This window comes from Colobus angolensis, unplaced genomic scaffold (assembly GCF_000951035.1).
Source record: "Colobus angolensis palliatus isolate OR3802 unplaced genomic scaffold, Cang.pa_1.0 Scaffold31, whole genome shotgun sequence".
Classification (NCBI taxonomy): domain Eukaryota; kingdom Metazoa; phylum Chordata; class Mammalia; order Primates; family Cercopithecidae; genus Colobus; species Colobus angolensis.
In genome coordinates, this window is record NW_012116377.1 from 8,837,737 (window position 1) to 8,851,861 (window position 14,125).

At 41.4% G+C, this 14,125-nt stretch overlaps 1 protein-coding gene across 4 annotated transcripts in view; it reads right to left on the reverse strand.

Annotated features, from left to right (window-relative positions):
• The window catches only part of KALRN (kalirin, RhoGEF kinase), a 643,785-nt gene that overhangs the window by 200,892 nt on the left and 428,768 nt on the right, over positions 1-14,125 (reverse strand). Inside the window, exon 34 of one of the 4 annotated variants that reach the window (XM_011950778.1) lies at positions 154-1,597. The exons of the other annotated variants lie outside the window; for them this stretch is intronic. Coding sequence (XP_011806168.1) covers positions 1,535-1,597 — 63 coding nt within the window. The 3' untranslated portion in view covers positions 154-1,534. Of the gene's footprint in view, positions 1-153; positions 1,598-14,125 lie in introns of those variants that run through there. 4 annotated transcript variants of the gene reach the window in all.

Consider the following 14,125-nt stretch of genomic DNA (forward strand, 5'->3'; position numbering starts at 1 on the left):
GTGGTGCCGCCATCATGCCGGACACACGCTCATTGCATCTGTCTCCAGCTTGACAGATCTTTCTGGAAAGTGGGATGGGGAGGATTCTTGGCAGAGAATTAAGGGCCTCAGCACTCAATAGAAAGTATTTATAAATCACTGTATATCAACAGCCTGCTTTAGAATCATTTTATTAGAACACATTCAAGAAAGTGACATACGGAAAAAAGACAGCAGCAATTCTCAGTCATGCAAATGCCCGTGTTAAAGTTCTCCATTGGATTTAAATTCAAGTACAAAGACAGTCCTTTCCTGAGCCAGGTGCAATTCCAGAGAATGACACTTTGCATTGAGAGCACGATTCCTTCGAAAAGTTCAGAACACTGAACAAGTCACATCCTCACAATAAGATTGTGAGATACATAAAAGTGTAAACTTTTTTAAGGATTCCTTTACCCTGCCCTCCCCCATAACCCAGCCAGGGAAGTAAGCCCAACTTCAGGACCTCTCAGAAATCAGATTTAATCTATTGAAAATAAAGCAGTGGGCCTTTAAAAAAAGTTAGAAAATGAGTGTATATATGAAATGGAATCATCATCTCTGCCTCTTGCCTTGGTGTGGGGTTTCCATGAAACTCTGTGTTTGGGGTTAGGGCTCTCTCTTGAGTGTGTTGGAAACTGGAGGACTTTTAAAACTTTTTTATTATGAAAAATTGCAAACATATACAGAAGTGGAGAGAATGGTATAATGAATGTCCATGTACCATCATCTAGTTTCAACAATTACCAACATGTGGCCAGTTTTTCAGTTATATCTTCTCACACTTCCCACCCACCCTCAACAGGATAACCTGAAGCAAATAGGGGCTGGTAGGGTGGTCTTTGAACCAGAGACCTCGGGAGGGAGGGAAGTTATGGAGGAGCTAGAAAAACATGAAAAAATCTGGGTAGGCTGAAGCAGATAGAAAAACTGTTGAGGAAGTGGTTGTTGCCAGTGTTTGGGAAAGGCTAAAGTTAACCCTCATCTTCTCTACCACACATCATCCCTTCTTCTTCCCTCTTTCTCATGATGTGGGGATGCAAGCTAGATTAGAATGATGGGTTTTTCCAGATTGGGGACCACTAACAGAAATGTTCATCCTGGTGTAAACTTCAGAGACAAGTGTGTCCCTCTAATTACCCCTTCACTCATGTTGCAGACCTCTAGGGCAGCAGGGGCCTGGGCGTACCTGCTGTTCTGAGTGGGATCTGGGGGAAGTACATTGGGCCATGGGGCCTCTCACAGGTCCCTACTGCCCCACCATTTTAGACTTTGGAGAGAAGCTCAGCAACCTCGAATTGCACCCAGTAGAGAAGAAGGGAGCCCCGAGGGTGAACCCATGGCCCAGGCGGGGAGATTTTGCTTGGAACATGTTGCCCTCTGAGCAAAGGCTGCACCCCACACCAGCCCTGCCAGAGAAGTCTCAAGAGAGGTGGGTGATTGGAGTCCTGGTGGGAGGTCCCAACGGTGCCACGGCTAACCCGGTGAGCTGCAGGGACAAGTCCCAGGATGCGCGCTAAACGTAAGTGGAGAAAGGATCTCCAGGTCCCAGGTGCCACCGAGGAACAAGGTTGCCATCCTGTTAAGAAAAGGGCCGGGCTCTGTGATTTGCATATAACTTTGCAAAAATCTGCATGAGATCCCGTAGCCCTTATAGAAAACAGAGTTAAATCATCAGTGCAACCTACTGTATTTCTAGTAACCCGATGCAGAGTGCAACCTGACAAACACACAATCATTTTGTAGAAGAGGATATGGAGGAAACAGAGTGTGTGTAAGACTTTCCTTGGTCTGAAGGTTCAGAAGGAGCCCACCAAGTCCACAATCCAGAGGAGGATCACTGATGAACCACTTTTACTAACTTTGTTGGAACTCAAATCCATATGCTTTCATCCCATTAGACACCTGTAAACCAGTCCTGCAGTGGCTTCCCAACGTTCCAGACCCATAAGCAGGAGTTGAGTCAGGAATAATAGAAATGGGGGCGCATTAAATGTGAGGTCCTAGTGACAGTGATCATTAAAGTTTATTTCAGATCCTTTATTCGTTTTGTTGTTTAAGCTGTCTTAGGGCCCCTGTGCCCTACCAGCAAGTCTTGCTATATAACATTTAATTGGGAGAAAGAAACTGAGAAAAGTTTACCCATTTATATAGTACATCTTTGATAGTAATGGACTTAAAATTCATGATTTAAGTGTTTCCAGGGACCATGACAGGTGGCAATCTGTAAATTTTCCAAGGCATGCAGTTGGTTTGGGCAGACTGCAAGGCTGCCTAAAGGAGTGAATTCTTGAGTGAGAGAGTGAACGAGTAGGGAGACAAGCTTGAGACCCAGCTTCCATATGCAGCATGGCTTACACCATCTCTACTGGGCCATCTGAAGCAAGGAAATCACTGTTTCCTTAAGAAAAATTACCTCTCAAAGAAGGTCAACTTGTAGTGCTCTTAGAAGAGTGATCTATTCTAAAGAGCAATGGCTCTTGGCCAAGAGAAAAGTTCAGGATCAATTCCAGAGTATAATCTCACAGTCTCACATTGACTGTGGCTCAGTTCCATGATGCAAAAGGTTCTATCACACTTGCCGCATGGAAATGAGAAGAACAGTCTGAAACTCTCTTAGTGAGAATCCAGCTGGGCAAAAACTGTTCATTTAGTGAGATAAAATACTTCAGCATCAAGCTGAAGTGGTAGTTACCCTGAGCTTCCAAGAATATAGCGTATACTTAGGAGTCAGAGAGGAGATGAGATTCTGAAGAAAGCCAGGAGCTATACACATGCATTTGTGAATAACTCACGGCAAAGGGACTGGTGCACCCACTGATCCCAACTTTACCAGGGCAAAAGTGGCTCAAGAATTTTAAATCACAGCAAGCCGTGGTGGCTCACGCCTATAATCCCAGCACTTTGGGAGGCCGAGGTGGGTGGATCACGAGATCAGGTGTTCAAGACCAACCTGGCCAACACAGTGAAACCCAATCTCTACTAAAAATACAAAAAATTAGCTGGGCGTGGTGGTGGGCACCTGTAATCCCAGCTACTCGGGAGGCTGAAGCAGGAGAATCACTTGAACCTGGGAGGCTGAGGTTGCAGTGAGCTGAGATTGCACCACTGCATTCCAGCCTGGGCGACACAGTGAGACTCCATCTCATGTACCCTAGAACTTAAAGTATAATTTAAAAAAAGAAAGAAAAAAAGAATTTTAAATCACATTTTTTTCTGTGTGCAATGTCATTAGCATGGAAGGCGGCATCAGCTGTCCTGATTAGCTAGACACCCCCCCCGCCCCCCCAAACCATAATTCACTGTCATTACCAGGTTTTTTTAATAGATGGGCTATGAGGCCTACAGAATTTATTTCAGTGGCAGGATTTAATAGTCTTATAAATGCTAAGTTTGGCATTCTGCTTTTTATATGGTTGTTAAAATTCTGAAGAGGATAGCAGTTTAAAAATATTTTATTGTTCTTATTATTAATAGCTAACATTTATTGAGTGCTTACCACATGTCTGACAAGGTGCTGAGTGTTTCACATGCATCATTTCACATGATCTGCACCACAACCTCATTGAGTGGGTAAATACCATTGCCCTCATTTTGCAGACTGAGGCCTGGAGAAGTCCTGCCCAGGATCATATAGCTGGCAAGTGGAGGGGGTGAGATCTGAACCAAGGTTTGTGTGACTTCAAAGCTGTTCTTAACTGCTGTACATGTTGCCTCTTCTAAAGGAGAATCCATCTTCTAAATAATATTTGTATATTTGTATGTTTGTGAATTCTAAAAATCTTGGAAAGCATTCCTCACATAAGAATCGATCCTGTCCCTGAGGACCTCACCTGAAGTGGTTTGGGTAACTTCATTATATATATCTATCTATATAAATATATATTAAGCTATGACGATCTCTGTATATCCACAAATCTTTCTCATGATGGTCTGATGTGTGAGAAATAGGAAATAGGTGATAAACCCATATAGGTGATACTGAACACTTGCTCCCTTAAGCCCTGAGAAAATACATACACAGTTATCCAGGAAGCCATAATTTTATATAGCCCACTTGGTACCTTAAAAGAGTGGTTAACCTAAACATCAATGCATAGCTCTTAACTTTAAAAATGATAGTTATTCATGACATTATTGAGATGATTTTTCAAAAATCTGGCCTAGGGCAAGGACTAGTGGAAAAAGTTTACGTGGAAGTGTGAAAAAGAGACCATTAAAATTTTTTTTGAAATGGTAATAATTCATCTTGTTTGAGAAAACAGCTCTCAGCTTAGAATTCATATACCTCTCATATCCAATAACTCTATAGTTTGGCTTTCTGATTCTGTAGGCCAGTGTACAGTCTGAGATCAACTTTTTGAAATATTTACCTAGTAATTCTAAGGGTCACTTGTCTTGGAATGCTTAGCATAGAGGTCTTTTCTTTATGCCAACCACTCCAACATCAGAAAAGCTGAGTTTTGCAGGATATCGAGTACATTTTCACATTTTCCAGCGCGCATTGTCCAGAAGCACTTGTCTGGCATTTTCCATGAGGGGCAAGAATCAGTGAGACCCACTTTATAGGACAGTGGCTTTTATTAACCAAACCTTCTCAGCATTCTTTATATGAGGGGAGGGTATGCTAAAATTTCCCCTATCTCCCCTTATTCCTGTACAGACTCCTGCGTATAAATGCTGTTTATTTAATATACTGTAGGCCCCATTCTAATGTTAGACTCTTGGAATAAGAGCTGAGCTATAACGAGATGTTTTGCATTCATTGGACATCCAGTGATAGAAAAATAGCCACAAAAGGAGAACATGTTTATTACATTATACCTCTTCTTGTTCCACTAAGAATTTGAGGCAGCTATTTTGCAACAGATTTTCAAATTCATCTTCATTCAACTGTATGTTTCCAATGTTTTTTGTCTGATGGATTAGAAAACCAGGGAGGCAGGGATGTGCTTGAATTGCTATTTGTATGGCTAAGACATAATAAACAGCCTCCTCTAAATTCCTGACTCATGCCATGCTCTGCTTGGCACAGAAGACAGTGAGTGGTTAACAGACAATACATGGAACACAGAATTTTCTTGGTTTTTAAATTCAAGTGTGTTTTATTCAGCTGATAAGGAGACGGAACTGACAGAATTTATATTATTTGGGCCAAAATGTTGCTTTGTGTGTTTCTGCCTGAATCATCCAATTGTTTTATTTAGTGGACTTGGCCAGTGGAAGGCAGTGTGCATAATGGGTTCAAATCTCATCTCTGCCACTTTCTGGTTGTGTGACCCTGGGTAAATTATTCAACCTCTTGGAGTGACGTTTTCCTCATCTGCAAAATGAGGATAATGATACTTACCTTGAAGAATTGTTGTGGGAATGACAGGAGAGAGTACATGTAAAATGTCAGGCTCATATTAGGAGTTCAGTAAGAAAGGCAGTGGTTACTGTCATTTGCTTAACCTCTGGATGGCTTCCTTGCAGGCAGCCTTTGTGTTTTTCTCTGCCTGCCCAATTATAGCGTGACTTCTTAGGGAAAGACCTGTATCTCTTCCATTAGATGGGGTGGGGGATTCTGTCCTTGGCAGGGACTTTTAGGGAAAGGCTTGTATCTCTTCCATTAAATGGGGTGAGGGATTCTGTCCTTGGCAGGGACTTTATGTGTTCTGTGTTCCTCCATTTCCTACAGAGAAACTCTGCGAATACTATATTAACTGGTTTTAAAAAGGCTTTCTCCACCTCAGGTTTCAAACCAGAACCCAGACTGGAAATATCACTTGTTGCAGCCATCAGAATTAAAAACTGAGATATACAGTAACAAAAATATTAAATACTGCATAGAGAGAAGACATCAATTAATACCATGAAACACATTTTCAGGTTAGCTCTTTTCAAGGACTGATTTTTGCGACCTTCTTATTTGTTTTATCATGCATCCTACTCTGCCTGAAGGGTCTCCTTTTGGATCTAGATGTCTGTGTTTGCGGCTCATGTTGACCCCAGGGCTCTTCTTCCCAAATTCTATAAGGAGGTTACTGATAAAGACAGGCTGGCTGAGCAGTCAGCGATGAGCAGGAAGGCCTCAGAGGTGGTGCGGAGGTATGCCCACCTGTTATGCTGCCTCCTGAGTGACAGGCTGGCCACGCCCACTGCCACACCATCACCCCAGTGCAAAGACATCAGCCACAGCCAGCGACATTCAATCTCTGTTTTTCCTCTTTCCATTTTTCCCTCTGCTCAGGAAACCCTCTGAGAGAACTATGAACCTAGGCAGTGTGGGAGAGACATCCTGGAAAATACTTGTTTCATGTCATTTTCTGTGTGTTTCCAATTTAGAAAGATTAGAAACAGTTTCTTTACCAGAAAACCTTCCCTCTGTACTTAGACTGTGGGAGAGGAGGGAAGAGAGGGTAACCGGGCTGGGGGAGCTGTCTTGACCCGCATCCCGTTTGAAAGCTTGCTGCTCACACAGTGGCAAACGCTTTCCCTAGTGGGCGCTCTCTGTGCCCTCCTGACCTGGATCTCCGTGTCCCCATGCTGAGTCACTCTGGGAACCCCTCCCTCTGGAATCACAGAAAGTGAACACCAAACTGGAAACACGTCTGCTTCTCTCTCCCACTGCATATCTCTTCATGAAAACGCCTCATGAATTTGAAGCCATGTTTCAAGCTTTTCCTCACCTTTTCCACAGGTCTCTAAACTGCTGAGTTTTGGGGAAAACCTTCAAGAATTTCTTATCCCCTTCCTGCTCCCAGCCCCCTACCCCCTGGATTTTCCTTCTCTTTCTTTTCACAGTCCAAGGCTCCTGACCTTTGCAACTAAACAAAGTTGCCAGTTCTTCAGCTGACAACCTCCGCCAGTCCGGCAAGTCAGCCTGAATTCACTCTCTGATGGCCTTCTTGAATCCCAAGGTCCTGAGAAGCGGATCACCCTGTTCTCTGCTAGGAACCTGCTTGTCCCTCACCCTTGGTTCATGCAGAGGGTGGACCCCAGCAACTATCTCATAATCTTGTTCCTCTCTGGTCTTTAAAAAATAATATCTATTAGGTTTTTGTTAAATTTATTATGTCTTATTGTAAGACATAATACAAAAACTAAAAAAACCACCACCCAGAAATATCCATTATTTACATTTTGGAGAAAATATATATTACATATATTTTCTTCATATATACATATATGCATATATACATGCACATATGTATGTACATATGCATAGATAAGCACACATACAAGCATATATGTACACATACATATTCCCCCTTCTTTTTTTAAAAAACTTTTTTAATTTTTAATTTTTAATTTTCCAAGACAGAGACTTGCTCTGTTCCCCAGGCTGGAGTGCAGTGGTGTGATCTCAGCTCACTGCAACTTCTGCCTCTGTGGTTCAAGCAATTCTCCTGCCTCAGCCTCCCGAGTAGGTGGGATTACAGGGGTGTGCCACCACGCCTGGCTAATTTTTTGTATTTTCAGTAGAGGCAGGGTTTCACCACGTTGGTCAGGCTGGTCTCGAACTCCTGACCTCATGCTCCATCTGCCTCAGCCTCCCAAAGTGTTGGGATTATAGGCATGAGCCACCGCGCCCAGCCACTTCCTTCATGTTTAAAAGCAAAATTAGTCTTTCATATTGGGAGAGAATAGGAAGCGGGGGCAAAAATAATTCCAGGCTACAGCTCAGGTAAGCCCTGTATTGTGCCAGCAACAGTCATGAGCTTGTGGAGGACCCGACTTACTAGTTTATGTCACCGGCCTGATGGCCAGGGAAAATATCCAAGTCCTTGCCCCTCAAACCACATAGATGAATACTTCTTACAGCATATGGGAAGCACACTGAGGAACACACACACAAATTCATAAATATACACAAACCAGAGATATATACATAAAACATATCATTCAAATGATTTTTTGTGCAGTTTCTGTGAAAAGCTACTTCTACCTCAGTGTGCTGCAGGTAACACACAGTAGCAATCATAAGCTTGTCTTCATGGATCTTGTGATTCAGTGGTTGAGATTAAAAACTAACCCATGAGAAACAATAGCAAACCAGAAGGAGATACTATCTCACAAACTGCTGAGGGATGGGATTCCAGCAATCAATCTAATGATGAAGATGTGTTCCAGCAATACTTTCCTGAGGTCAGAAAGGTACCTCTCAGGACAGATAAATAATTTTGGAGACACAGCGATGCAGTATTGTTTGGTAGATGAAGGAAACTGTGAGATCATTATCTGTTACTGAAGCTGATCACACACGTACTAGAAAACACACATTTGGAAGAGAGGTTTGCAGACTGCCTGGGCCCCAGGGGAGGAGTAGGAGCAGAGAGAAGGGGCCTCCTCACTGGAAGCTCTAGGTCCTAGAAAGAGCTATGTGGTTTGGGAGCCATGCTCTTCCTCTAGAAGCTCCCAGGGACAGATCTTGGCTATTATACAGAATATGCAGTAGGCTGAGGAATGTGCTATCATGACAGCCCTCCAATGGAAGTCACTTGAGCAAGCAGATAGTGAAGGAGGGCCACGATGTCTACAGACAAAGCTGTGGACAGAAACTGAGAAAGCAGTACATCAAGGATGTGGTATATGATGAGTTTAGTTTCAGTTCTGTTGAGTAGAATGCAACAAGTCATCCAAATGCAGTTATGTCACAGACAGTTGGAAATATAGTGCTGGATCCCAGGGTGAAAGGCAAGCACTAGGAACAGAGAGTGTTCAAATCATTGCTAAGAGTACAGCTTTGGCCGGGCTTGGTGGCTCACGCCTGTGATCCCAGCACTTTGGGAGGCCAAGGCAGGTGGATCATTAGGTGAGGAGATCAAGACCATCCTGGCTAACACGGTGAAATGCTGTCTCTACTAAAACTACAAAAAAAAAAAAAAAAATCAGCCAGGCGTGGTGGTGGGCACCTGTAGTCCCAGCTAATCGGGAGGCCAAGGCAGGAGAATGGTGTGAACCCAGGAGGCGGAGCTTGCAGTGAGCCGAGATCGCGCCACTGCACTCCAGCCTGGGTGACAAAGTAAGACTCTGACTCAAAAAAAAAAAAAAAAAAAAAGGAGTACAGCTTTATGCTAAGCAACATGGCAAATACAAAATAAATTCAGGGCAACATATGCCCTGAATGTTAAAGAATAATGTTTGACTGGGGAAAGGGAGAGGAGAAGGACAATATTAGCGTAGGTGGCTCTGTGGGGATGGGGGGAAAGGCATGGATTAATGTGGAGAGCAGTGGGCATTTCCAGACATGAAAACTGGCCTGTTTTGTTTCCCTGCTGCACCTCCACCCTAGAGCAGCACTTAGCACCTAGTACTAAGTACTCAGAAAAAAATGTGGCGAATGAATGGGTAAGTGAATATGAAATTGGCATTAGAAGTACAGTCACTTCAGAGACATACTCTTGGAATTTTGATCACAGACATCAGAAGCGAAGCAACAAAAACTATTGTTGAAGATGGGGGTAGTTCTAAAGAAAGAAGATTCAGGAGTAGAAGTTCAAGCGCAGTTCTCATTGGGAGCATGAGGTAACAAATAAGCCTTAGATGGCAGGGGAAAAGGAGGTGTTTGACAATATGAGAAGGGGAAAAAAGGTGTTGAATTGATACACTGAAGGCCGCTACAAAGGAGGAGATCCAGAGCTTGTGGATGGACTAACAATAGACTGTTTTGGAGGCTGGAGAATGAAAGAATAAAAGGACAATGATGCATCAAGGTGAAGATAAACGTAATTCGATAACCATCATGCTGGAAAAAACCCCCTCAATGTTTTTTGTGTGCTACTCAAGAAAGTCTAAATTCCTCTGAATGGTGTTCAGCATCTGCCATGATGGACCCAGCCAATCATTCCAGTTTTATTTCCCAACCCTTAATTCACAAACCCTGAACTTGAACCAGGCATACTGACTCTCCATGCCCCAAACTTACCCTACATTCTCCTTTCTTTCTCTCTTACCCCTCGCTCTTGCTGTTGGATCCATTTGGAATGATCTTCCTCCTTGCTCCCAACACTAATCTTGCCTGGATAAATTCTACCCATTCAGTGAAGTCTAATGTGGAACACTGTCTGATCTTCCCAAACTGAAAGCTTTGTTTTTCTTAATTACATTTGGTCCCAGTTTCTAGATCTCTCTCTTGCCCACAATGCCAAACACATCACACTGTGCTTGTTTGTTCTGGTGTAGTGCAAAATATAAGCGAGGACCTCAGAACACACCCAGCCATATAGCACTCCTGATAGCTTCACTACATAGAACCACACTATTGGAGTTAGTTCCTCCATCAGCTTTTGCTTTCATAGCTTTTCTGTATCCTCCCTTGCTGTCCACAGCTTAGCCTTTGTGGCAATACATGTGCCTATAGAGAAGAAACTTTCTCATCTTCTAATATCCTTTGGGTTGAGCAACTAGATCATAAGGCAAAGATCATAAGGATTACATATAAAATTAAGATTTGCAAGGCTTTCCTGTGAGCAACAGATGTTTAGTCTTGCTAGTTTCTTCCTAGATTTTGGCTGTTTGTCAGACATCTAAGATCCAAAACCAACAAATTTAATATCTTTTTTCTAGCATATTTCATTGCTGCATCTCTATTACTTGCGTATAATGCATAGAGTGAAATGTAACAAACATTCATTTTAAAAAGTCAGCTTCTTATTCCTTCATTAAAACAGGGGCATACTTAAGGATTAACATAAACTTGCATTATATATTCAGTTTCCACATTGGTACACTATTCTGTGGAGAAACAAATGGTGAACTGTACCCTAAAATACTAAATATGGTTGGGAGCAGTAGCTCATGTCTGTAATCCCAGCACTTTGGGAGGCCGAAGTGGGCAGACCACTTGAGGTCAGAGTTTGTTACCAGCCTGGCCAACATTGTGAAACCCCATCTCTACTAAAAATACAAAAATTAGTCAGGTGTGGTGGTGTGCACCTGTAATCCCAGCAGCTCTGGGGGCTGAGGCAGGAGAACTGCTTGAACCTCGGAAGTGGAAGTCGCAGTGAGCCAAGATTGCGCCACTGCACTTCCAACTTGGGTGACAGCAAGACTCTGTCTCAAAAAAATTAAAATAAAATAAAATACAAAATGTAAGAAAAGTCTGATATGTCACATCACATGAGCCTCTAACTTATCAATGTATAGCCTTCAGAATATAAAATTATATGTATTTATCAAGACACAATAAAGAGAATGAAAAGATTTGCCACAGGGTGAAACATATTACATATATGACCAACAAAGGACTAATATCCACAATATATGAACTTCTAAAAATGAATAAGAAAAGCCAAACAACCCACTGTACACACAGGCAAAAGCTTGAACCAGGAACATTACAAAAGAGAAAATCCAAAGCCCCAGTACAAATATGAAAAGATGTTCAACTTGATTAGTAAGCAGGGAAACACGAATTAAAGCCATAAGTACATATGAACACACATCCACCAGATCTGTAAAAATTCTGAAGTCTAACAATACATACTAGTGGTGAGGATACAGAGCTACGGAAAAGTTCATATATATTGGCAGGAGTGTAAATTTGGTATCGGCACTTTGAAAAATAGTTGACATCTTCAAGTAAAGTTGAAAATATACACACACATCCTATCACCTAACAATTTTACTTTTAGTTTTACACCCTAGAGAAATTCAAGTACTCATGCACAGGGGTATATATGCCAGAATATCCACAGCAGCACTGTTCACAATTGCCCCAAACATTGCATGTACAGAATGGAGAAATTGTGGTATACTCATAAAATGGAATACTATATAATGATGGAAATGAATGAACTATACACATCAGCATGGATGAATCCCATAAAAATAAGTATTGAGCAACAGAAGCAAGACACAAAGGAATATACATAGAATGGTTCTAGTCATATAAAAACAGCCACATTGAAATGAAATTGTTTAGGGATACCTGCATAGAAGGTAACATTATTAAAAAAAAAGGAAAGACACTATTATGCATACAAGGAGAGGGGTGACCTCCAGGGTTGTGACCAGGGAAGGGCACAAAGGGGGATTCTGAAAAGCTGGCAATGTTCTATTTCATGACCTGCATGGTTTTGACGTCTATGTTCACTTTATAATTATCCATTAAATTGTTCAATTCTGTTTGTGCATTTTTTGCATGTATATTTTACATTTTGAAAAATTTAGAAAGTTTGATGTAAATCAGATGTTTATACTTAGGAATACATTTTATCTATAGAAATAAGATGGTAAGTAACATTTAATCAGATTGACCCATAACGTTCATTTAGGTAATATAAATACTGTACATTTCAATAAAAAAGAATATAGAATAAATATTTTGGGACCAAAATTGAAACAAAGAAGGAAAAACAGAAAGGAAGATGAACTTCAAGGCCAAGCTCAAATTTCACTTCTGATGCTTTGGTTCCCAGGCTAAATTTATCTTTCAAAGTAAGTATGCTTCTGGTATAAAATGTAACATATTGGGTGGTAAACGTGTATCTCATCTAGCACATTTGTCTTTGTAACTTCTCTGATGCCTAGCACAACAACTGGCTTAAAGGAAGAGCTCAGTACAACTGTCTCACTTCATAAATACATATAACATGTATACAGCCACCCTATCACCACACACTATCACATATTATCAACTGGGGTGTGAACTCAGAAGACTGGGCAAAAACAGAAGTTGTTTTGATATATTCTGAATCTCCGTGGTTTCTGGTCATCAATGGACACAATGAAATTTTGTTGAATAAAAGAATAAATTCAGTGTACCAATATACTTGAAATAATTTTCTACTCTACCTAGTTTCATTCTTCTGTGTTAACAGAGCTTTCTCTTTGGGCATGTATCAGTGGTTCCTAGTAGTTTGCCCTCCAAATAACAGCAAATTTCATGGTTTGGACTTCGTATGCCCCCTGTTGGCAGTATTGTCTTAAATTTAAATGTCAGATAACATATTATAGAAGTCTTTCTCTTTTAAGATTTTTAAAGACTTTTAAAATTAATGCAATAAGCATTCCCCTTTAAGAGACTGTGTGGAAAAAGGCCTAAGAACTGTGACCGTTCTCATTTTGGGGGTGGCGGGATGAAATGGGCTGGGGAGGTGAAGTAAGTTACAGATTTCAGGTTTCATGATTTGAAGTACCTCTCTTTAACAAACTACATCCACTCCATATACCTTCAAATGCTTTTTTAAGAAGAATTTTTCTTTTTTTCAAACAATAATCTGAAATGTCTCAAAATGGGGCATATTCAGGCTAGCAGCACTGTAGAGAAAGGTCTAAGCAGGAAACCAGGGTGCTGCTTGTGTTTTCTTCATTGACATATCCTCTGTGTCTACAATAGTGCCTGGCACATGGTAGAAGCTCAAAAAATGACTGATGAATTAATTAGTAAATGAGATAAAAAGACAGCCTACATGAAAATCTCAAGCAAAGGAAAAGATAATGAATTTTTAATATCTTCTATGGCTCACTAAGCCAATCTGTTTTCCATGCGTAAATGAGGAACAGCAAACAGTAAGTGCAACTTTAAAAATCCTATTCTTGCAGAAAGGACACTAGCTAGCAGGAGACAGGGTACAGAGGTAGTAAAAAATAGAGCCTGGGTTTTCCTCCAGCATATCATAACATTCAGAGAGGTGTTTAAGTCCTTGCAGTTCCTACGGGGCAGAGAGCAATGTATCTAGGAGCATTCACAAAGCATTCCTTAGCCAGGATCAGCAGGGGTCATGCAGAAAGCATCTCTTCTGAAATTCTAGTTAATGTGTACCTCTCTCTGCAATTAGCAATTTGAAAAAGAACTAACTAGAGTTCTTAAAGAAAAAAAAATAAGACTACCTGAACGTTCTGAACATGTGAGACTCAAATTTAAGTTCCTACAAATGGGAGAGATTGAAAACAAACTGCCAGCCTGATATGACAACATGAGTGCTCAACACAACCAGCGCCATATCTGCATGGGACACGGAGGGAGAAGAATGAGAAGGCTGATTAGTAGTGGGGCAAGTGTCTGGCTGAAAATAGGAGTGAACATCTGTCCTGGTCCGATCTATACAGTTCTGCATCTTCTTTGAGCAGTTTTCTCCCTAAAAGAAGAGCTCTCAAGCCTGAGGCAAGCTGTCCTTAA